The sequence below is a fragment of the Thamnophis sirtalis genome, unplaced genomic scaffold (genome assembly GCF_051295495.1).
Source record: "Thamnophis sirtalis isolate CommonGarterSnake01/CBP01778 unplaced genomic scaffold, rThaSir2_p1.2 scaffold_3, whole genome shotgun sequence".
Lineage (NCBI taxonomy): Eukaryota > Metazoa > Chordata > Lepidosauria > Squamata > Natricidae > Thamnophis > Thamnophis sirtalis.
Window position 1 is genome coordinate 59315789 of NW_028261383.1, and position 24369 is coordinate 59340157.

The 24369-nt window shown below is 37.6% G+C and overlaps 1 protein-coding gene across 1 annotated transcript in view; it reads right to left on the bottom strand.

Moving 5' to 3' along the window:
- Positions 1–24369, bottom strand: part of FAM194C (family with sequence similarity 149 member C) — a 66306-nt gene that overhangs the window by 22343 nt on the left and 19594 nt on the right. Inside the window, exons 8-12 of the mRNA XM_087708213.1 lie at positions 23331–23462; positions 17873–17993; positions 15585–15780; positions 11380–11692; positions 9831–9938 (exon numbers count right to left, since the gene is read on the bottom strand). Of these exons, the coding sequence (XP_087564339.1) occupies positions 9831–9938; positions 11380–11692; positions 15585–15780; positions 17873–17993; positions 23331–23462 (870 nt within the window). The remainder of the gene's footprint in view (positions 1–9830; positions 9939–11379; positions 11693–15584; positions 15781–17872; positions 17994–23330; positions 23463–24369) is intronic.

Below are 24369 nucleotides of genomic sequence, written 5' to 3' on the forward strand. Positions count from 1 at the left end.
GAGGAACAAAAATGCTTTGCAACCAAAAAAATAATAATAATAAAGTTGAGTTTGAAGACTTGGACCAAATGGTTTCCTTTTCCTGTTTTGTATTGGAGCTTTAAATGTTTTCACTCAGACATAAAGGTCTCTGACAGCTGTGTGTGTGTGTGTGTGTGTGCGCGCGCATACACACACAGAGTCTTCCTTTACGTCATTTAATACTACTAATGCTGAGTATTTTAATACTACTTTAAAACTCATACAAGCTACATCAACATTCTCAAGAAATAAATTTAACTTTTATATTTTAAAATGATCCGTTCACTTCGCTAGTTAAAAGGGGGCATTGGTTCTATTTTATCAATTCAATCCTAATTGTGACTATTCAGAAATCAGCTCCATTTAGTTCAGTAACACTTACTTTCAGGGAAGGTTATGTGATTCAGTAAAACTATACAATGTCAGTTGAATGTAAGATGTGAAGTACGGCTAATAAACAAACAGAGAGCCTGACTGTAAACTTATATTTCAATACCAAGGATCAGTTGCTGATATAAAACAGCCTTTCCATATGTTTGAACCACCTCTATTTTTACTTTGCAAGCAACTGGATCGAATGCTGACTACTTAAAACTATTCTTTGAAAAGAGTTATCCTATTGTAGAAGATTGCTCTTTCAATTAATCAAGGTATGCAGACTGTACCAGGACTATAGTTCTATGCCTTTAAAATGCACAAATAACAAGATATACTGCATATACATATATACATACACACATGCATACATACGCATACATACACACATACCCTATTAGAAGTTCTTATTACTATAGAGAGTTCAGTTTGTCTTGTCATCTGACCATCGTTGGTAGGATAAGTAAAAAATACCCAGTTTTTTGTGTTACTGTATTATCCATCTTTGTTATCACATGTAATAGTACATTTCATATCATGGACGTGTTGCTGAGATTTGGGATTCAGTACAATCCATTGCTGATAGTTGTCATGTCCTCTGGTCTTAAAAAAAATCTGCCCCAGCACTCTAAGCAGTATTGGGAACCTAAGTCTAGCTGACACAGTAATTTTCTACAATGACTCATCTGTAACAAAATTCTGAGGTGTTATGGGAAATTACAGTGGTGGTACAGTGAGAGCAGAATTCCAGTTGTACAGAGGGACACTTGTCAAAGGAAATTTCCTGCCCTGTAGAGCAATATTTTACAGTAATTTATCAGAGAAATAATCATATATCCTAAAGAATGGTAATAGGCTCCTTTAATTGAAAAGGCATAAGTTATGGGGCATTGTAAAAGTCTTATAGATGATTCTGATTGGGTAAAAGAAAGAGTTATACTGCAGCACAAGAAAGACCTTTCAGATTTCCTTTTCCTGTGCAGAATCAGAATAATGTATGCCTGTCACTACCACATCCGTGTGTGTTTACTTTGTCTCTTGAATATCTGCATAATACGTGTATAATGTGCAATGCTACAAAATAGATAAAAAGCAATTGAAAGAGTAGATAGTGAGGTTCAAAGAATGGGTGGGCATAAAATCAGAACAAAGGAGAGAGTAGAAAAGCCGATTGGCCAGGAAGGCATAAAACAGTGTGGTACACCTATTTGAATCATCACAATGAAGTGGAGAGTAGAAGGCATAAAGTGGGGAAAGGGTGGAGGTGCAGAAGTAAGGAGAGAAAAGTAGGAGACATTTGGGAAAACAAGATTGAGAGCAGGGAGAAAGGTTTGTAGGGGTGAGGTTATAGGGGAACGTGTGGGGGGGGGGGAGTGTAAGGAGACTCATTGGAAATGAGTAACTGGCAACCACTTGCTCACCCTGTTGATTTCACACAAGGAAGAAGCAGTGCATTTTGCAGCCAAAGAACTTGGCTATTTTCACTGCTCAGTGACACTGCTGGCTCTCTTCAGAGAGCCAGCAGTTCCCTCTAGTGGGCTTCAGATATAAATATGAAAGACAAATAGCTGCAAGACTTGTGAAACCAATCCTTTTTACAATCCCTCTCAAAAAATGTTATTAAAACTATGTTTGTTCAGGCAGCAGTGAAAGTGCCAAAGGTAATATCTATAATTTTCCCAGATTTCTGAAGAAATGATTTCATCCCTATTGCTAGTAAGATTTTACAATTTATTAATAATCAATAGCTCTCTGGAAAGTTTAGGTCTGACAGAATCAGTTGTGAAAACAAAAATGTAACTTCCTTCACTTGATCTTAATCATCTTACTTCTTTATTCCAACAGACCTAAACTTCAGCATTCTAAAACACCATTTCTAAAATTCCGCAACATTAAGATGTGTGGACTTCAGCTCCTATAATTCTCCTAGCCAGCATGCTGGCTGACCTGTATTTGACATTCTTTAATGCTGCAATCCTTCAATCTTGGGTAAAAGGTGAGTCAAAACCAACCTCCCCCAGTCTGATGTCTTCAGCATCTGTCAGATTACAACTCTCACTGCTGTAAGCCATGGAAGTCAAGGAATAGCTATTTCCTGAAATGAATTCAGAACTCCAGGATAAAACAAATTGAATTCTAACATCCTGAATGAAAGAAATTGTGGGTATCGTTCTTGAAAAATCACTGAGAAGGGGTGAAATTCTAGAGGATGGGAGGAAGCCAGATAGTTACCCTACTTTTTTTAAGATAATCAAAGCCAGTGTGAATTGAGAAAATTATAAAGCAGATAAAAAAACAATCATTATACTGTACAAATGTCTTTAAAACAATGTGATGATTACTAGACGTTAGAGTATAGTTATCAATAATAAATCTTGCGCTAGATTAATTTTTTGTTAATTTTTAAATGAGGAACTTTCTTAGTACCGTAGATTGTGGGAACAATAGCATTCGTCAAAACAGTGACATTCTAATTAATACACTACTTAAATATGAATTTGGTGGCATGGCAATTCAATGGATCGAAGAAAATATCTGTAACTCAGAGTTGAATGTGAAATTCTTTATCTTTTCTGAACTTGGTTTTTGCTTGCAGATGTTTCATTGCTTAACTAGGAAATACCATCAATGTGAAACACCAATATCGTTTGGAATGCAACAAGGTCAGTCTTCATCAGTCTTCGATTCTTCTATTAAATTAGGGCTGGGTACAATAGTTAAACTAATATCTTTCAACAATAAAAGATTCTAAAGATATTTCATCTGTGGACCTTATCCTGTCTGTCTCTTTCTTATGTTGTTTTTTTTAAATCTTGACTTCAGATTTAATTGTAAAGCTGTGAACTTACATGAGTTAGGTAATAATAATAACAATAACAACAACAACCACCTGGCTATCAAAACTACACAGCTATGGATGAAGCATGTAACAGTGATACCCATTGTCATTGGGACACTTGGCACCATGTCCAAGAATTTTACAAGATATATCAACAAATTGCAGCTTCCTGCAATAACACCAGCGGAACTGCAAAAAACTGTGCTACTCGGAACATCTTATATTTTAAGAAGGTACGTGGTTGATACCTAGGACGCTGGCAGCAAACCGTATCAACCATTAGCACCAGTCACTGGTATTTGTAATGCATTTTTGAATGTTCAGTTGACTGAGTTTCATGTTTAATGAATAAAGTATATAATAAATAGTCAATGGTATTTGTAATGCATTTTTGAATGTTCAGGCTGAGTTTCATGTTTAATGAATAAAGTATATAATAATAAAAAATCAGGTTTTTTTTCCTGCTGTAGTGATAGTCTAACTATACCAGTGGTCCCCAACTTTTGCGGCCTGGCTGGGGAGGAAAGGGGGGAAGCTGGGCCACATGCGTAAATGGCAGGCCAGGGTCTATAAACAGGCCAGGATACCACAGTCTGCATGGTACACAGAAAAACAGATTGCCTCGGATGGGTAAAGAAATGAGACAAGGATGTACAATCTCCCCTTATTTATTCAATCCTTATGCTCAGTTTATATTAAGAGAAGCTTAATTGGAAGATGAGTGTGATTTTAACACTCGAGGATAAAAAATCAATAACCTGTGTTATGCTGATAACACTACTGTGAAATGAAAATATGCTGCTAACTCTGTAATGAAAATTAAAGAACATAGCGAAAAAAGGGATTGAATTAAAATATATAGAAGGCCAACTAATCTAAACAGATACGCAACCAGCCTCAGAATTGTTCATGAGAATATTAAAGTGGTGAATAGCTTTTACCATTTACAATTCACTATAAACAGTAAAGGAACCAGCACTCAAGATATATGAAATAGAGTAACACTTGATAAGATAGCAGTGAAGGCCTTGGAAAACATATTCAAACACCAGGATGTGGCCGTACCTACAAAAATCCGAATTATGCAGATCATGGTATTCCCATGACCCTATATAGAAGTGAAAGCCAGACTTGAAGAAGCAGGATAGAAAATTATTAATGTTTTTGAACTTTGGTGTTGGATAATACTTCTAACAATACCTGGACAGGTAAGGAAATAAATATATAATAAAAAAATCACTCCAGAATTTTTATTCAAGGGATGTATGACCAGGATCAAGGTATCATATTTTGGAGATAGTAAGTGAAGATGTTTAATAGCTCTTTGGAGAAGTCTATAAATCTGAGAAAGATGGAAGGACAAAAAAGAAGAGGACAACCAGCAACAAGGTAGATGGAGTCAATTACAGTGGCAATGGCTACACTGTTAGAAGACCTCAAAGGACCAAGTTGGAGAAAGATCATCCTAGAGAAAATATATCTATGTGATCCCTAACAGTTGACACTGATATGACAACACATAATCAAAGTTACTGTAGTCAATCTTTATGTGTTTGGATTTCTCTCTTGAAAGAGTTCAAGTTGACATTTAGAGGAAGAAAAGGGAAGCTGAAATGCCTGATTACCCCATAGGGAAATTATATTTTCATCTTACTGATTTTTTTTGTGCCAATAACATTGCTGGAGTCACTTTATGAATTGTCAAAGGTGTAGATGGGGGATGATACAAGGAAGCAACTTAACTGTGTTTGAGGAATTGACATATTTACCAAACTTTTTATTACTGAAGATATATCTCCAAATTGTTTAAATTCTTGGAAATTCTGCTTTTGTGTAAGCAGGTTGTAACTTTATAACTCATTTTTAAAAGAGTTTAACTATGATTTGGGTTTAATATTGTTTGGCATTAAGGATTTTTATGACATTAGCAGAAGAAAAAATCTAGGATTTATGGTATGCATGTCTCTCTGTGTTTAAATAATAAATAACTACATTTTAATTCATGGAAAAGCACTTTAAACTTTCAGTCCAAAGCAATTTTAACTAGGAGCATCTCCTCAACACATTACCAGGAGTTATTTCCATGTAATCATGCAGGCTGTTAGTTAATTTTGCCCACTGTAGAAAGCTGAATTGTTCTTCTAAGTTTGAATGATTACTATTGCTTGCTAGTGGCTATTCCAACAGCCTGAACAGAACACCCTGTGTTTCAATGGCTGAACAAGCAATCATTGGTTAACATCAAGGGACAGATGTCTTGACTTTTGCAAAATCAGCACTGATGAACCTTGAGTTTGCAGCTAACTTTGCTCAGTTCAGGATCATTTGAAAATCCCTTTGTGCAGCAGTTTTGCTCTCAAACCAGACACTGCATCATTATTTTGATCACCTTGTAGGATGCTTGTGTAGTTTTCAGCAGAATGATTTATTATTCTCTGAATGCTAAAGTCTGCTAGAGCCAGCAAGGCAACCTCTCATAAGCTGGCTAGCTTGCTGGTATGCCTATTGATATATAGTGAACAGAAATTAATTAATCTGCCATAATTAATTTGTTGCTGTGTACTATGGTTGGCAATTGACTCTGTGTACTTAATTTATGGATAAAGATATTACCAGTAACTGCTTTCGCTATTTTTTAAATGCAGGATGGACAAATTTAAGTCCATGATACACTCAGTAAGTTTTTGAAGTGACTTTTTTTCCAGTTAATGCTAATTATAACCATAAGCAATGGTTATATGCAATATTTTGAATATGATTGGGCAGAGTTCAGATTTGTTAATTCGATTTTGTTTTATGTTAGACTGCCAGAAAACATTCCCAAAGATTTCCATCCTTTCACAGACAAAACTATTCCAGGTACTCCCATGGTATTTTAATTTCAGCAGCACGTCTACTATTGTTGAACAACTGGATGTTAGATGTCCTTGCTAATCTATGTCATATCCCAGCCTGGCTTTTTCTCCACACCTAAATGGCCATGTAAACATTTCATACATGCTATTTTCATATCAAGACTACACTCACCAGACAAGAAAAGTCCTTCACTCTCACATCTTTAGAAAGATATTTTCACTGAAAACCATGAAAGATAATATAGAACCTTGTGTTGCTAGCCTGACCTCCACATTATTAATTGTCCCTGTCACATACACTATTATGGCTGAATTTCCATATGTTAATGATATTTATTTAAAAATCAAGTCACATAATTCAAAAAAGATATGTAAATAAGGGGTCCTTAGTGCTCTCTGAGGTTGCTTGTTTTCTTGCAGACGTTTCATTACCTTAACTAAGTAACATCATCAGTGCTAATAAGGAGTGCTGTTCGCTGTCAGTTTATATTCTGGTGACTTGCCCATCAGTGTTCGTGGTGGTGGTCTTGTAAAGAAACAGGCTAAACTCTTAAAAAGCTGTTGCAGTTTAAAATTCAAGGTAATTAAAATTGGGAAATGGGACTACAGGCATCTATGAAAAAGCTGAAAAATAACACTGTCAGTAGAAATATAAAAGTAACCCACCATGAAATTCTATGGAAGCAGATTTTTAAGGACTGGCAGAATGAACTCTAATGTATATTGGACAGCCACAGCACTGAATGGATCCAGTAGCATTTGTTTTTCTTTTTTAGTAAAAAAAATTCTCGCTAGAAAAAAAATGTGTAAAAAAAGCCTAGAAAGCATAAATTTCTGAAAGCTGCTTTCAAAAACATATCTTGGGAGTGAAAAAATGTAAGATGTAAAATAATAGTAATAAAAATATGTGTTAAATTACGCATTAAAAAGTTAAGAGCTAAAACTTATATCAAAAATAATAAGTGTTAGGGAAAGTCACACACTAAACTTCCATAAGGTAAACTGGATAAATGTGGATTTAAAAAGGAGCTGATAAATAATGACCTTCACAGGTCTAGATGTTATTTTAATATAATCCTTGCAATATTTAATTCTGAAAGTGAAATCCATCTGTACATTTTATAATTTGATCTATTAGTTTCTTTCCAAATAGGTGTGAGGGTTGTTGTTGTTTTGCTAAAATAAACAGAAACAGATTAACAGTTGGAAGGGACCTTGTAGGTCATCTAGTCCAACCTCCATCCCCGCCCAAGCAGGAGACCCTACACCATTTCTGACAGATGGCAGTCCAATCTCTTCTTGAAAGCCTTCCGCAATGAGGCTCCCACAACTTGCAAAGACAAACTGTTCCATTGGTTAATTGTTCTCACTGTCAGAAAATGTGTCCTTATTTCTAGGTTGATTCTCCTTGTTCAGTTTCCATCCATTATTCCTTGTCTGGCCTTCGGGTACCTTGGAAAATAGCTTGACCCTATATAACAGTTCTTTCAAGGAACACAAATCCTTTCCTCATTTTCAAAAATATCAGCTGCATTTCCCTCATAACATTTCAATACCAAGTGGTACCCAATAGCTTCTGATATGCTGAAAGTAAAATGCTGTTTCTACAGCAGCAGAATCCTTAGAAATGCTGAATATGCCCTACCCAAGGCATTACCCCTCCAGACTGAGGGATTCACAGGCAATTAAAAAAAAAAGCAGTACTGGAACACAAAAAGACTGTGTTCACTAGAAGTCTCTGTTTTATCTGAGTAGGTGCCTCTGTCAATGAACGTGAACCATGAATAACTCCCTTTGTGTGCCAAAGACCCTAAAATAAGTTTAATGTACTCCAGGCATAACTAGAACCCTGTATTATTTAGCACAACTGTGTGATTTTGGCACATGGCATGAGATTCGGGGCAGTGAATAGGATTCCAATCTCAGACATTCACTTACTGCATGTTTATATATATGAAGAAGACCTTTTCTTGATGCTTCAATTTTCCTGTAGTTTAAACTGAGATCAGGATGTTAATTTCACAGATCAGGAAAATAGATTAAATCAGAAAGAGACTGAGAATTAAGTCTTTTCTTAAAAAGGAAATAAATAAGTCAAATTTTTCACAACTTATGTGTGAATGTTAAAAGTCTGTAGAGATTCTCAGTCATCCAGGTCATGGTTGTCCTAAAGGTGCTTTTTCAGGAAACAACTGGATTTCCTTGTTTTTTCTTTTGAAGATGTTTTGTTTCTCATCCAAGAAGCTTGTTTAGCTCTAAGATGATTAGAGCTTTAAAAGCTGAAGAAGCTTCTTGGATGAGAAGCAGTGATGGGTTGCAGGCGGTACGCCCTGGTACGGGCATACCGGTGCCTGGCCAGAGCACTGGATACTGTTCCGGTACGGTGCTCCAGAGCGCCCACCTGCCTGCCCGTTGTCCTTACCTGTCCTTAAAGTCTTCGGCGCTTCCGCACATGGCTTATACATTGCCTAAACGGTGCTCCACCAAGCAGCTGGAGCGTCACAGAGGCGTCGCTGAAGGGTAAGTCACATGTGCATGCTACGTGCATGTGTGCACATGCTGTGCACGTTCATGTGGAGGATGCTGGGCCCCGTTGCAACCGTACTGGCTGCAACGGAATCCGGAACCCACCATTGATGAGAAGCGAAATGTCTTCCAAAAAACAAGAAACTCTAGTTGCCTCCTGAAAAAGCACCTTTGGGATAAACCTGGTTAATTAACAATATTGAATCAGTGAGACAAATGTATCATCATATGGAATTATTTTTTTTAATTTAATCACAAAAAACATGACCTATCTAAATGTTAATTGCAACATCAGAGAAGTTTTGTTGAGACTTTGGAGTAAAGGAATAAAGGGAAATTTCTTCACACTCACCAACCCCTTGTTCCCAAAGTTAACTACAATTCTCCATGTGTTTTCTTTATAACAAAAGAAGTATTGCATACTATTGTCAGAAATGCAATTAGTGTCTGCCTCAGCAAGAGAGTACAGCACCTGACTGACTTTGTCTAGATAGTAATTTTAAAGAGCTGAACCAAGACTGAGCTTGGTTAATTCTTGCCCAACAGGATATCACAAAATCTCTGAAAACTAGACCAGGAAGTTTAAAAAAAAACATCCCAGAAGAATTCTTTTTTACCATTTAAGAAAGCAGCCAAGGTGCTGTTTGTTGCTTTGAGCCTACATGGTAGTAATAAGGACAGTACAGGAGAATTATTTCTATATACTTGTTGCACCTGTGACATAATAGTCAGAAGCATTTAGATAAGCCCAGACTCTATTAGCAAAAACCTGGCCAGAAGGTCAGTCAATAAAGCATATTCATATCACTCGAACCTGCTCTGAGCTGCAATCTCAAGTTTTGTTTCTTAAATTGTGGCTCTCAAGAGTGGACAGGTTTGAAGAAATCTCTGCCACATGTAAACCTCATCATTGCTCACCTGGTTGATTCAAACTGCCAGAAAGGGAACAAATATCCAAGTCTAGACAGTAGAGTTTAAAGTTAAAGAAATATATTTGGCTGTTTCTATCACTGTCCATTCGCAGAATGCATGGTACTTTCTCAATGTTTTAGACTCTCAACACTCATATCTTCTGATCAGCACATGCAGTTGTGGATTATAAAGTTATCTGGAAAGTATCGGGTTATGGAAAATTGCCTCAATGCATTATTAGGAAAGAATGAAATGAAATGAAAAGGTCAATAGGCTTTGCAAGAAACCCATCAAATACTTGCCACCACCATTCCAGGAACGACACCATGTTTCTGCACCAGAAGAGGAGGCGTTTTATTCAGTGGATTCTCTAGATCATATTTCAGGAAACGGTAGGAATCATGCTTGCTCTGTAAAGGCAGTAAATTATTATATCATTTTATGGAAATGTCCTGGGTGCTTGTCTCATAAACATTTTTTCTCAAATGGAGAAACAATGCTTCACTATGCAGACAGGGTGAATTGGATATTGCTAAAGCTCTTTCTGATTACAGGTGGGAGACTTATTTTTCTGTCTCCATCACCTCAGTCAAAACTTGTCAGATTTACATTCTGGCTGTGTGCATGGTCAGAGCCTAAAACTGGTGGAAGTGGATAGTTTGTCAAATCTAAAGTCCATGGATACCGAATCCTTTTTTCACTGTATTCCTATGTGAGAAATTAAGATGGCAGCTAAAACTAGTTGCCAGATCAAAAGTTAAAGCTATGGAAAAAGAACCCCAAAAATAAAAACCAAAACATGGATACAATTAAAATCCCAGATAGCCCATCATTTTTCCTCTTAAAAAAAACAGAAGCTGAGGTCAGATGTCTGAAATAAACATAAAAAGTAACTGGAGATAATTATCTCATCTGCCCTTAAAATATAATCTTTTTGTTATGTTAATGTATTTTAAGAGGATGATGAAATTCTCTGGGGAGACATCTATAACTGTTTAATGACCATAACAGCTAAATTAAACTTTGATATTCAGAACAAATATAAACCCCAAGATCCTGAGTTCAAACAAGAGTCAGCAAAATGGCCACTGTCAGAAAAAAAATGGTGGAGCAGATAATTCTTGCCTTCATCTGCTAAGTCAATTCTACTTTAATTAACAGTGATAACAAGATATTTATAATATATAATTTACAACAAATCCCACCAATTTTGTTTTGTGGGGAAAAAAACCAAATGAGAAAATGGATTCAGTGGAGGAGTGTATATTCCTTTTTTCATAATCTGACAGCTAATCAGATTTGTTGTGAATAAATTATGGAAATAAAATAAAATTCTGTGATTTAATAATCTTTCATAATTTACAATGCAATATTATGAACATTTATTCCATGATAATTTCTGTCATGGCTGTTAAGATCTGGCTTATACTGTGTATGTAGTAAACAGCTGATCCTTTTATTTATTCTTGTTTTCTTTATTGTACACATACATGGCCTCAATCTGGGTTGAAACCATTATAATTCAGATGGGAGAGGCTGCTTTATCACATTTATTTTATTTTTGAAACTTTTTGCTCCTCCCACTGTCCATCTTACAGGAGTTAAAAGAAAACAAAATTCTCTACTAATGAAAAACAAATCATGTAAATTTGATTAAATAAATAAACAGGCTGCTTCTAATTCTTTTCCGAATCACAAAATAATAAGCCTGAGCCAAATTCTGTGATTAATGAACTCCCTATTCTTAAATTACTATTTCAGCTCCATAAAATAGAAATAGTGATTATCTAGCTAAAAAGTATGAACCTGCTTTGGGAAAACCCATGTATAAAGCATCAACATTTAGTTTACCTGAATACAAGGTGAGGGACGGCCATGCTGCAACTTTATGTACAGCTGTTCAACAGACCACTCAAAGAAAGGAGAGAAGGAATGTTTTTGTGGTGACAACACACATATCACAATGACTTGTTGAGGGTGTCTTGGGGCAGTGATAAACTTTTCAAATTCCAAATCTGTAATTAATGGGATTTTTACTACACATTTGCAACCTAAGCCGTCATTAGTTTTGGTCAGAACTTTGCGCAGCACAATTGGACACTCCATAGGAAAAATTGCCCACGGTTCAGGGGTAGGGCTTACATCTGGTCTCTCTTCTTTGGCTCTGTGTGAAGCAAGCAAAGAGGTTAGAAAGAAAAGAATGAGAAAAAAGGAATGGAAAATTAAACAGGTAGATAATATTTGAAGCACAAGACCTGGAAAGCACTCATGTCAATGCTGTGTGCATTTTTTAATTCTCTATTCAAAGTATTAATCCGTATTAGAGGTACAGTATATGTGGAACATAGTAAATGAAAAGCAGTTGGTATCTAGACTCTACTCAAATCTTACCTGGACCCTGATTTTTTTTAGCTTCAAATTAGACCCCCCTCCTACTGTCATTAAGACATCTACCATTCTTGTTACCTCTTCTGGTATTTTCTTTACAATGATTATCTGGCTAGTTAAGTGGGATTATGCAATGCTACATAGTCAAGAGGGATTTATAACAAAAGAAAGAGACATTGAAGCTTATATAGAGAAGATACTGGGACATTTGTTCTGTGCATTTGCTTTAGGAAAAAAATTAGGGAAAGAATCCTGTCATTTCACAAAATGCCTGTAAAAGACTAGCTTTGCTACAATGACTGTTTCGATGTACAGGTAGTTCTTGACTTATGATTAATCAAAATTATAACAGACTTCATACTTACTGTATGACCTAGATTTGAGATTCTGATGGCCAAGCCTCCCTGCTGCATGGTCACATGATCACATTTGGGTGCTTGGCAACCTGCCTGCATTTGCAGTCATTTGCTGCACCTTCCAGTCACATGACCACAATTTACAATGGTTTTTTTGGTCGGAAACCACAGTTTACTTTCAGTTTCTCACAAAAAATGCCCATTAGAAACAATGGATTCCTTAATAATAAATTCACTTCATGACTGCCACAAAATAAAGCATAGAATTGGCCATGGCCATGTGGTGACTTCCTTAATGACTGCCATGACTTTTGACCATAATTCCAGGCTCAATTATGGTAGTAAGTTGAGGACTACCTGTGCTATAATGGAGGGTTACCTTTGAAAATAGACCAAATATATCAGTGGGTTCAGACCAGTGGTGGGTTTCAAAAATTTTTAGAACCTTTTCTGTAGGTGTGGCCTGCATTGTGGGAGTGGCTTGCTGCCCATGTGACTGGGTGGGAGGGGCTTGCCAGCCATGTAACCGAGTAGGAGTGGTTTGGCAGTCATGTCACTGGGTGGGCGTGGCCAACTTGTAAAATGTGGTGAAACTCACTTAACAATGCTCGTGCTTAGCAACCAAAATGTTGTCTTAAAGCTGTCAAGTTACAAGACCCTTGCACTCCAACCTTTTAGAAAAAAAACCCAGGGATGTTCAAACTTGACAGCTTTAAAACTTTAAGGTTTAGATAGGACTCTTAGAGGCGGGCGGGGCAATTGGTGAGCCAGCCAATCAGTGAGCAGCAGGCAGGGCAAGTGTGGTGCAGACAGGCGGGAGGGGGGGAGCTGGAACCAGTTCTAAATGGCATGATAGATTTGTGGAACCTCTTCTATAGAAGAGGTTAGAACTGGCAGGAACCCACCCCTGGTTCAGACTCAGTCAATCAAATTTCTTTTCTACTGGAATCAAATTTCAGGTTATTAAATAGCTAGGACTACGGAATATGATATGAGCATATGCAACCCATATTTTCCATATGAACTTGCTGCCAAACTGTTTCCATGTTAAATTCAAAATGATGGTATTAATGTTTCAAGTCCTAAATGGTTGGACTTATATCCTTTAAAGTAATTCTTCCTTCTACAATAACTTTGGATATTTTACCCTGATGCCCATACTGAATAAGGGTAGCCATGGCTGACAGACAAGGCCTTATCTGTCTTTGAAATATTCTGCCCAGAGAATCAACATCAGACAAAGCTTTCCCCTTTCTTGATATTTTTTTAATATTAAGCTATTTTAGAGGTTTTTAAAATTGCTTTACTTTTATCAGTGCTTGTGTTGCTCATATTTTATATACTGGTCTTATTACTTTTCGGAATCTAATATAGACCCCAAGCAGTTATAAAATGATTGGATATAAAAACAGTTCTACCACTCACTAATTCAAGTCAAATTTTATAGTGATAATTATCAGCGAGAGGTAATGTAATGGATAGGTCATATTATGTTTAAGTTTTCACTATGACTTTATTTTTATAGTATTAAATTATTGTAACCATCCAGGGCATATTTATTATAAAGTGTAGCATAAAACATATTGCCCTTCAACCATACCACTCCAGTAATTACAAAAATAGTCATAGCTAAAAAAACAAAACTTATGCTCTTACTGACCAATATCTTAGAACTGTCAGGCAGCTTTAGGGCTTACAAAAGGGAAATAAAAGTTATATGAGGCATTTCTAGGGAGAAAATGCCCTATAATTAGGATGCCATTAGTGAAAAGGTTCGCTGAAACCCCGAAGACAACAACCACAACAGATTCACTCTTATCCACTCTTATCTTAAGCCACAACTCTGCCTTATTTTGGACTGCTTGCCAATGCACAATGACTCCAGAGCTAAACTGAACAGGGCACTTTTTATTTTTCTGAACACTGTCTCTTCTCTCTTTCCATTTTTAATTCAATGTGAGAAGCTGCCAGAGAAAAGGCAGATGAATCTAAATTAATTAAGAGTCGTGATGGTGCAGTGGTTAGAGTGCAGTATTGCAGGCTGTTTCTGATGACTGCGGGCTGCTTGCAATTTGCCAGTTCCAATCTTACCAGGCTCAAGGTTGACTCAGCCTTCCATCCTTCTGAGGTTGGTAAAATGAGGATCCAAATTGTTGGGGGCGATATGCTGACTCTGTAAACTGCTTAGAGAGGACTGTAAAGCACTGTGAAGCAGTATATAAGTGCTATTGCTATTGCTATTAATGCCTTGCTGTAAAGTCAAAGGGTTGTATGTGGTCCTAAGTCCTAAGAAAATAGTTTGTAAAATTCTACTCTAGTATTTGTAGTTTCTTTTTATTTTCATTGATCTGATCTATCTAATTTGGAGTACTTATCCACTTTTGAATTTGTCTACTTATACATTACAAGCTTAAGACCAGGATATGTTGCTGCTCTCAATGTTGCTTCAAAGGATAAAAAGATATTCCTTTCCCATAACATATACAATCAGATCAGAATTGGAAGATTTCTTCAATGTCCAGTGAATAGATAACATTTTCCACTACACTACGTAGCAGCAGGCTGGCTTAGAGGACAACATGCAGGTGATATAGAAATGACACATCTGTCTTTCAGCAGCTCACCATCATTTTGCAATTCAATGGCACTAATATCAATATGTATAACTTGAGTAAAGCAAAATATATATAGCTCGATCTGTCTGTCTATATGCCAGTTTGCTCAGAAACATGGAAAGAAATAAAAAAAGAGGCTCAGCAGGAAGGATGGATCCAATTACAGTGAAAATGGGTAACTATTGAAAGGTCTGAAAGATCAGGTCGGTGACAGATGATCTTACAGAAAATCTATGTGGCTTTTAAAATTCAATGGCAACTTGATGGCACGTAATCAAGGCAAGTTAGGTGCAGAAGTAAATAAAGCAGCAAGCCACAGGTACAAAGTAAGCAAGCACGGTCACCGTTGATATGTCTTCTGAGGAGCATGAAAAGCACCTGAAGTCCAGATGCACCTCTGAGACATTTTTAGTAACATCTGCAGAATCCAGCACTTTTGTCATTGAGACAAAAGCAGCATCTCACCATTGCAGTACAAACTTGCCCCCCACTCCCTTGTAAATGCCTGCCACATCAAGACACAAAAGGTACAAAAAGAATGGAACATCATGATGCTTCTTGTATTATTTGGCCCTTGTCACCCTCTCAATTAGCCTTTTGTGATTGACTCCAGTGTTTCTTTTTTACAAGGAGCATATTGTTATCCCACCTATTTAATCTTGTTTTTTCAGAGAATTCCCTCCTCCAAAAGACTTACCGTGAGGGAGGCCTAAATTTTCTTTTAATTGGGCGATAACTAGTTGGCCTGACAGCTCGTTTCTCTTTTGGTTTTGAAGCTGAAGCCATAGCTTCTTCTCTTAGCTTTCGATTCCAGGTCTGTAGTGGCGAGTCTGCTTTTTTACACTTCACAGGTTGTGTCCGAAACTCAGGTGGATAGTCTATGCAGCATATCCCTGCCAATCAACAGATCATCGGGCAGATTATCAAGATTATATTACATTTTAAAAATTATTGTAAAGGTAATAACAATCTGATAAAAATAACAATGGTAGCAATAATGATCAATTACTTTTTAAGATATACAGGGTAGTATAGAGGTTAGTAAAAGTAAATAATCCTTTGCATGTTATTACCACAAAAGATTGTTCTTTTAAAAGTCCTTCTCGAGCTTTCAAAGAATTTGATTGTGCTTTCTCTGATCTAAACTCATCTTGGCAAATAGTTAAGTACCATATTTTCCCAGCTATATGAATACAAAGAAGCTAATTTTGTATAAATGTCTTCCTGGATATATACCTCTACATAACAATATATACCTATATATAAAATGCTGCACGCATGTGTTACATATCTAACACATGTATAAGAGTCTACTAACCAAGTTCCAGACATCCATGCTTGTGACACAAGGATGCCAGTCACTGAATATACTAAGTGAATGTCAATCTCTCTATCTAGTCTAATGCTATATACAACAGTTCTTACTAAATTGATGCCTTCCATATGACCATACAGGATACGGCCGCTTGGCATTTCAATCACCTAAGGCAGGGGTCTCCAAAACTTGGTCCATGGACCAGTATTAATCCATGGCCCTTTGGAACCGGGTTGTGCAAGATGCAGGTGAGCGTGTGAAGCTTCATTTGCTCATGCACAGGATTAGATTGCTTGTGCAAAACCATCCTCTCCCTCCCATCGCTACCACTGCTGGTTTATGGAGCCAAAAAGGTTGGGGATCGCTGACACAGTATAAGGGACACCTAATAAAGAAATGCTGGTCTATAAGAGCCGAGGTGGCGCAGTGGTTAAATGCAGCACTGCAGGCTACTTCATCTGACTGCAGTTCTGCAGTTCGGCTGTTCAAATCTCACCGGCTCAGGGTTGACTCAGCCTTCCATCCTTCCGAGGTGGGTAAAATGAGGACCCGGATTGTTGTTGGGGGCAATATGCTGACTCTGTATACCGCTTAGAGAGGGCTGAAAGCCCTATGAAGCGGTATATAAGTCTAACTGCTATTGCTATTGCTATTGAGAAGTAATAGCTTCAGGACTTTATGAGTTATACCAAGAAATGCTAAAGAATGATTTTAGACTTTAGATGTTTATGTCAATCTATGCTGTAACATTGAACTGTGGTCCCACCCCAAACAGCAAAGTATGCTTTCGAGTACAAAGAATATTCGTATACCAGATATTTGCAAAAACTCCTTAAAACAATGATGTTTTTCTGGGATAATCTGGGATGTGGTTTAAGGAGTTGCAAGCAGGTTCACCATCATGTATACGCTCAAGATGTACCTTATATAAGGTGCATTTCTAACTTTTCACAATAAATATTATTTCTAGGAAAATATGCCTACAACTGTCTTATTATCAAAGTTATAACAATTACATAAGCAGGATTTCCACTGTTCTTGCCAGAAAGATCTGAGAGACAATGCATCCTAACTCTCAAGAAAAATATTTTAGCAAGAAGGAATCTAGCTTGTCCATTGGATAAAGAAGCTATAGATGTATATTATCTATCATCCATATGAGAAAGAACATTAACATCTCATCTAGTATTCTTTTTCCCACTTTCCTTCCTTACAATGCTTATTTATATTCTATGTGAAAACTAGGTTGGTCCTGCAATTAATGTTTACAAGCCTTTTCCAGCTGAAGGAGGAGGACTACAAAAATATCTACTTTTTTAGTCATTCTTACTTCCTGCAGCAACAATACAAATGTTATAAGAACAATTCAAGCACAAAACCCTGAAGGAATCTGTTTAGTAGTTCTCAATGTTACTTCAGATAAACAGTTTGGAATGCAGAATTTGACCCCTGGTCATATTTCTTCACAACATTTATCTGTGTCATTTTATCATTTCTGAAATTTTGAAAATTAAGATAATTTCATATTTGTACCCTTATTCATTTCATTTCAAATTTAATTTTTATCACCACTCTGTGTTATTATGAAGGAGGGTGTATATATTTGTATGAGACAGCACATGACTATACACATTAATTAATAAAGCATAAATTCAGCATAATGACAATACCTGAAATCATCAAAACACTGTTTATAAATTGCTTTATAGTTTTCTCAAACCTCCTCTTAATGTCAATAAGGCTTCTTCTCCAATGTTCTTTCTCATTAGCTTCAATGTTTTTTAAAGTCAACTTTGGAAAGGAAAAAGGGACATGAGAATTATTTTTAAAAATACTGCATTATGGCATCTGGAAATCTAAGCAGCCATCATTGTACAATAGCAGAATTGGGTGACTTTTCAGACCAAGGTTTGGATTGCATTCATTTTTTCTTAGCTATGACATCATATGAGGTAAGACTCACCCATGAAGAGAGAAGAGAGAGAAGAGAAGAGAAAAGTCAATTTATTTCCTTACGTTAATAAGAAAATATTCTAACCACTGCACCAACACGGCTTTTAGTAGTACTATTAATTGATCATTAAAAGACTTAATTTACTTTCCCTATAGATCCAAAGTTATCTCTCTAATTCCTGGTGCTGGACTAAATTAAATAATTCTGTGCTAGAAGAAGCGTGAAAGAGTCTTGCCTATTTTGTGCAATAAATCTGTGACAAACAATAGCAAAAGAACTGTTATGCAGCTGTCACACTGAGCAAAAAGGTATCTGTTCTGAAATCCTTATTGAGTTTTAAAAAAATCACCTTTATTTACATTCTTCAAAAAACAAAACCCTATAAACTGTGTGCTTCAGCTACAAACTGTCTAGTATAGGAACAGGGAAACTTCTCTTTTTTTAAATAGCAGCTTGCTTGATAGCAGCGTTTTCCCTCCACTGAAAAGGTGTATTCAGGAGCAGTGGCGGGATATGACTGGTACGCCCCGGTACGGGCGTACTGGTACCGGCTGGGACCATTCCGGTACGGTGCTCTGGAGGGCCCGCCCGCCCACTGTCCTTACTTGTATTTGAGCCAATCGGGGCTTCCACACATGCACATGGAGCATACGGCGCCTGCATGACGCGTCACTGAGCAGCTGGCGCGTCACAGACAGTAAGTAAGCATGCGCGTGCTGCAAGCGTACATGTGGTGGACGCCCGGCCCCATTGCACTGTACTGGTTGCACCAGGATCCAGAACCCACCACTGATCAGGAGTGAAATGGTACCGGTTTGCATCAGTTCGCCTGAGCTGGTAGTAAAAAATGCTACTGGTTTGCCCAAACAATCAGCTGTGTGCTGCTGATTGTCACGCAGCTGATTGTCGGAACTACCGGTTCACGCGAACCGGTAGCATTTCTTTACTACTGGTTTGGGCGAATGACACACACGTGCGCAAAGCGCATGTGCACATCGAAGCAAACTGGTAGCAAAGCAAACTGGTAGCAGACTTCAGAGCATTTCACCCCTGGTGTACATATTTGGAGGGTCGAGACCAATTTTCAAGGAGAAAAGTCTCTCATAAACATCCCACACCTTTTCTTTCACTGTACTTTTTAGTAAGGAACAAGAGAGAGGATTAGAAGATAGTAAGAATGGGGAAAAATGGAAAGAGCTATTACGGGGCCACTTGCACACGCATACATTGCCTACGTACGGATTTCATCTTCAAACCATTGTTCATTTCATTGCTCGGACCCATAGCTTTTCTTTGTTTCTGCTTAACAAAAACCATTTAAAATGTATGTTTTGTAGTGTGTCTGTTTGCATGTCTGGGTGGGGGATAAATATAAAAGCAGTAGGAGATGGAGAAGGAAATGACAAGCGACGATGACTTCTTAATCTAAAGAATGGGCCAATTAGCACCACGTGGCTGATAAATATGTCATTCAGCCGCCCTGTGAAGGCAACCAGTGGAGTCATAAAACATTTTAATGCAAAGGTTGTCTTTCCACAAAAGTGCATTCACAGTATAAATATTTGGGGGGAAGGGACGTAGCAATTTCCTTCTGGAAAGAAAGTTGTCCTTACTGCCGGTTTCGACAAAATTCCTGGGAGTGTTCTTTCAAAGGTCAATGGAACTCCAGGGAAGCAATTTGAAAAGAGCCAAGTGCAGTGTGCAGTGTGTGTATGGAGGAGTTTTAAGGGGAGAAGGGAACAAGATAGAATGTGGTATAATTTGTCTATAGCTTTTACTGCAGAATTTAATTTTGCCGGTAAGCAGAAAAACTGGGTATAAGGTTATAAGGGTATGATACTGTAATGCAATGTGTTTTATTCAAGCATTTGGAGAGAGAAATCACTTATGATACCCAGCCATGCTTTTTATTATCTGTTAGCGTTACTGCCCTCTTCATTTCGAAAACTTGATGTAGTATACACAGTACAGGCAGTCCTCAACTTATGAACACAACCGAGCCTGAAATGCCTGTTAACATTTGTTAATTTTGAATTTTGCCTCATTTTATTATCTTTCTTAACACAGTTGTTAAGGGAATCATTGCAATTCTTAAATTAGTAATATAGTTGTTAAGTGAATCTGGCTTTTTCACTGACTTTCCTTGTCAGAAGGTTGCAAAAGGTGATCGCATGACCCCGGGACGGTCAGTATGAATATTTTTTAAAAAATCTTTAGATATTTTATTGTGCATACAGTAAGGATCTTTCTTAAATAACAACTTTATTTCCAAGATGGGTCTATGAGATCACATCCTATTCTACCAAATGCACCAATTGAGCACCTTGACAAAATATGCACAACAGCATATAGTAAGAGTTGATGGAAAGTTAAGTTAAAAGTTGATGGAAAAAAATTTTTACTTCCCAAAATCAAAGCCACCAGTATCACTGTCTTTCAACAGAAAAGAACTTGGAACATGGAAGCAGCAAAAAGCAACTGAATATACAGTTGGGATAAGGTCAGAAAGAATAAAAATAAATTGGACCACTTTTTAAAGTTTCCACGTGAGCAATATAGAGGAAAAATGCATTTCTCTATGGAGAAATAGTGGTACTTTCAAACTTTCAAATGCCCACTGCCGCTATATACAAAACTTTCAAAAGTCCACTGCCACTTGTTTCAGTGATGTCAACTGTTCTCTCTTTTGAGAGAGAAATTTCACACTTTTAATGCAGAATGTTCTTCTACTGAAGTTAATATTATAGGAACATCAGAAGATATGGGGACATCAGCTCCTGAACTGAGATTTTGTAAAGAGCAATGTTCAAATCAGGCTTTGAACTTATATATCTATAGTTTATAATAGTATATACAAATCTGTCACCTATATAGCTTTTTCACATATCCACAATTTATTGATTTTTTTATAAGGACAGTGCAAAAAACTCCAAAGGAATCCCAATTATGTGTTTTAGAAATGATAAGAAAAAAACATATTGGCAACATTCAGCAATAAGACTTGTGGATTTTACAGTTGGCATATATATGACACACATAATACTTAACTTACAGTTATCACATGGTCTAAGTTTGAGCAAGATTTGACTGTGATAACAAACCTAACTTTTAAAATCCCCATTTATTCCAGCCTGTCTTCCAAAATTGAAATGGCTGACAACCGTATGAATTTTGATTACACGACGATGGGACTGTTGCAATAGTCCTAAGTGTGAAAAAATGGTTGTGACTCACTTTCTCAGTGCTGCTGTAACTTTGAACAATCACCAGGTGAATTGTTGTTAAGTCGAGGTCTGCCTGCACTCTTCCCTCCCCCCCTTTCCCTACAAACCCATCGTGTGAGATAGGCTGGCTGAGAAATACAACATGGCCTAAAGTCACCCAAGGACCATTCATAACTGACGGTGAATTTGAACTAGAATGTGTTCTGATCCAGCCTTAACAAGTAAAGATAAGCTGCTTACTCACGAGTAAAAACAAACCCCTTTTCAAACAGGGTAGGAACAGTTTTTTTTTATTCACGTGGATAAACAAAAAGCAAACGTAATTAGTCCCAACATACCTGGTTCCGGCCAAGGAATCTGAATTTGCTTGCTGTGTACTAGAAAGCGAACGGTTGTCTGGGACAACAGGCCACTCCCAAACCCCTAATTTTTATTTCCCAGGCAGGGAGGGGCTGGCTGGCGTCCACTTCTGCTTTTCCCTGAAAGCCAGCTCACTGCTTTCCTCTCCTTTCCTCTCTGCACATACGTGCATCTGGGATGGGGCCTATCTGTTCCTCCCCTTCACTCAGCTCAGGCCCCAAAGACAGCTGCCTCTCCACCTGGGGGAGGACGGAAGGCCCCTGCTGGGCCTGCGTCTCTGATGCTGTTTCCTTATCAGAGCCTTCCAAAGCCTACGAAGCTGGCCCAGGTTTCTCCCTCCACTTCCTCCTTGTCTCACTCTGCAGCTAGCTCTGTTGGCAGCCAATGGGCCACAACAGACTCTTCCCAATGCTACTGAAGGAGTACATGAATCAATTATTGGCTATTTGCTTTTATCATGAATTGCTTATGTTACTATATAATTGTTACTGATTAAACCAACATTTGCTCTTTGCTTCTGATATGTTATACTGCTAGAAATTATTTATCAAGAATTAAGCTTCTGCTTATATTATTGTATGTTGTCAGAAGTTAGTTGCTTTCTAGCCCAACAAGTTGTAACCTTAATACTGGATGGCATTACTGCAAATGTTATCTCACTGCTGCGTCTCGCTTTTATTCTTGGCTTCAAAGCTAGACACCTTCTTGAAATCATAGAAAAAATTGTTACAGGGGAATATCAGGCCGCATAGATAAAGGAACCAAACTAGGGAGTTTTCCTGGCTCATAAATCCTTAAAGCAGTGGTTATCGACTTTCCCAATGCCGTGACCCTTTAATACAGTTCCACATGTTGTGGTGACCCCCAACCATAAAATTGGTGTCTTGGTTCCTAAGACCATCGAAAATATGTGTTTTCCAATGGTCTTAGGCGACCCCTGTGAAAGGTTCGTTCGACCCCCAAAGGGGTCCCGACCCACAGGTTGAGAACCACTGCCTTAAAGCATTCTGCCTGGAAAAACAACTTGGCAAATGGGGGCTACCACCCCCTACACAAGGCTATAGGAATACTCCATAGATAAGGTAGACAGAGACAGGAGCTTGAACAAAAGAATGCTTTAAAGGTCACATTGGTAATGACTCTTTGTCTCTGATTGGATAAACTTTGTTTCTATCTGCCTAAAATGTATATAATACTCTGAGCCACTCTTGCAGGGGGTGGCTATTCCTTTCATGCAATTGTTTGTATGTTTTGAATATAGTTTTGTCACCCAGACTTTGCTATGGCCATAAATAAAAGCTGATACTTTTTGCAAGCCTCGTCTCAAGTCTCACTCTCTTTGGCATTTCAGTGGCTTGGGGAAACTGCTGGAACCTAACACTACCTCAATGCTTTCTCAACTTTACCACACTGGCTATCTCCTAGTGGGTCATGAGACACACAACATGGCAAGCACAAATTCTTCTGACTTTTAATTAGGGTTACAGAATGCAGAGAGATCTCTTTATTGTGCCAGCCCTTTATTGGAAATCAGCCCTCTGTTTAAAAACAACAACAACAATAAACACTGGGGGGGGGGGTGCTTAGTACCTGCTTATCAGCCTTGCATACATGCAGACATCCAGGTCTTATCAAAGATAAGGTGATGGTTTCATTCAAGGCAGCAAAAGTAATGGTCATGGAATTTTGGCTGAGAACCTTTAATTTTAAATGTTCATTTATCTAAGAAATAAAAACAAAACAAAAGATAAATCAGAGTCATGGGGCAGATCCAATCAGAACTGATATTTTCCCACTGTTTTCATGTCTGACAGTCTTTTTAACTGGACTAGCAAAGATGCAGATAGGCTGAAACTAACACATGGGTATACATCCACAGCAAACACAATCTGAGACAAATGGAAACTCTGAGTCTATACCAGAGGTGGTATTCAGCCAGTTCTGGAGAACCGGTAGCGGAAATTTTGAGAGTGGGGAGGGAATGGGGACTTTGCAGTATCCTTCCCTTGCCACACCCACAAAGCCACGCCCACAGAACCGGTAGTAAAAAAAAATAGAATCCCACCACTGATCTACTAGATATTATATTAATTATATTGAGGGTGGTTTTACCTGGCCAACTTTGTCTAGACTGGAAACCTAAGCAGCAGTGTACCTGGTTAGTATTTCAGTGGGGAAAATCTAGGAAATATATTTTAGACTGAGATGATAATGATGATGATCTACATCCTGAAAAGGAGAAAGTGGCAAACTCCTTCTAAACTACTGTGAAGAAATTGCACTGCTGTGTTCACGTGGTTAACCAGGAATGGACCATGGCTTGAGAAAATGTTAAAACTTTTTAATTAATGGATGACAATGACTGTGAAGACGTTCTTTACAGTGTACAAAAAGCTCTCATTGATATCAATAGAGGCTTTGAAATAAAAACAATAATTTCTCTTCTCAATTTCATATTCATATTAGAAATGTCAGGAAGCAAAAGTAAACATCACATAATCCTACGGAGCACTTTGCTTTTTTATCACTACTTGTACCATGGGTAGCATTGGGAAAGGAAGAATAAATCTCTGGCTCCCATAGGCCTGCAAAAATCCAAATGAGAACTAATTAGCAGCAAAAAATGAGG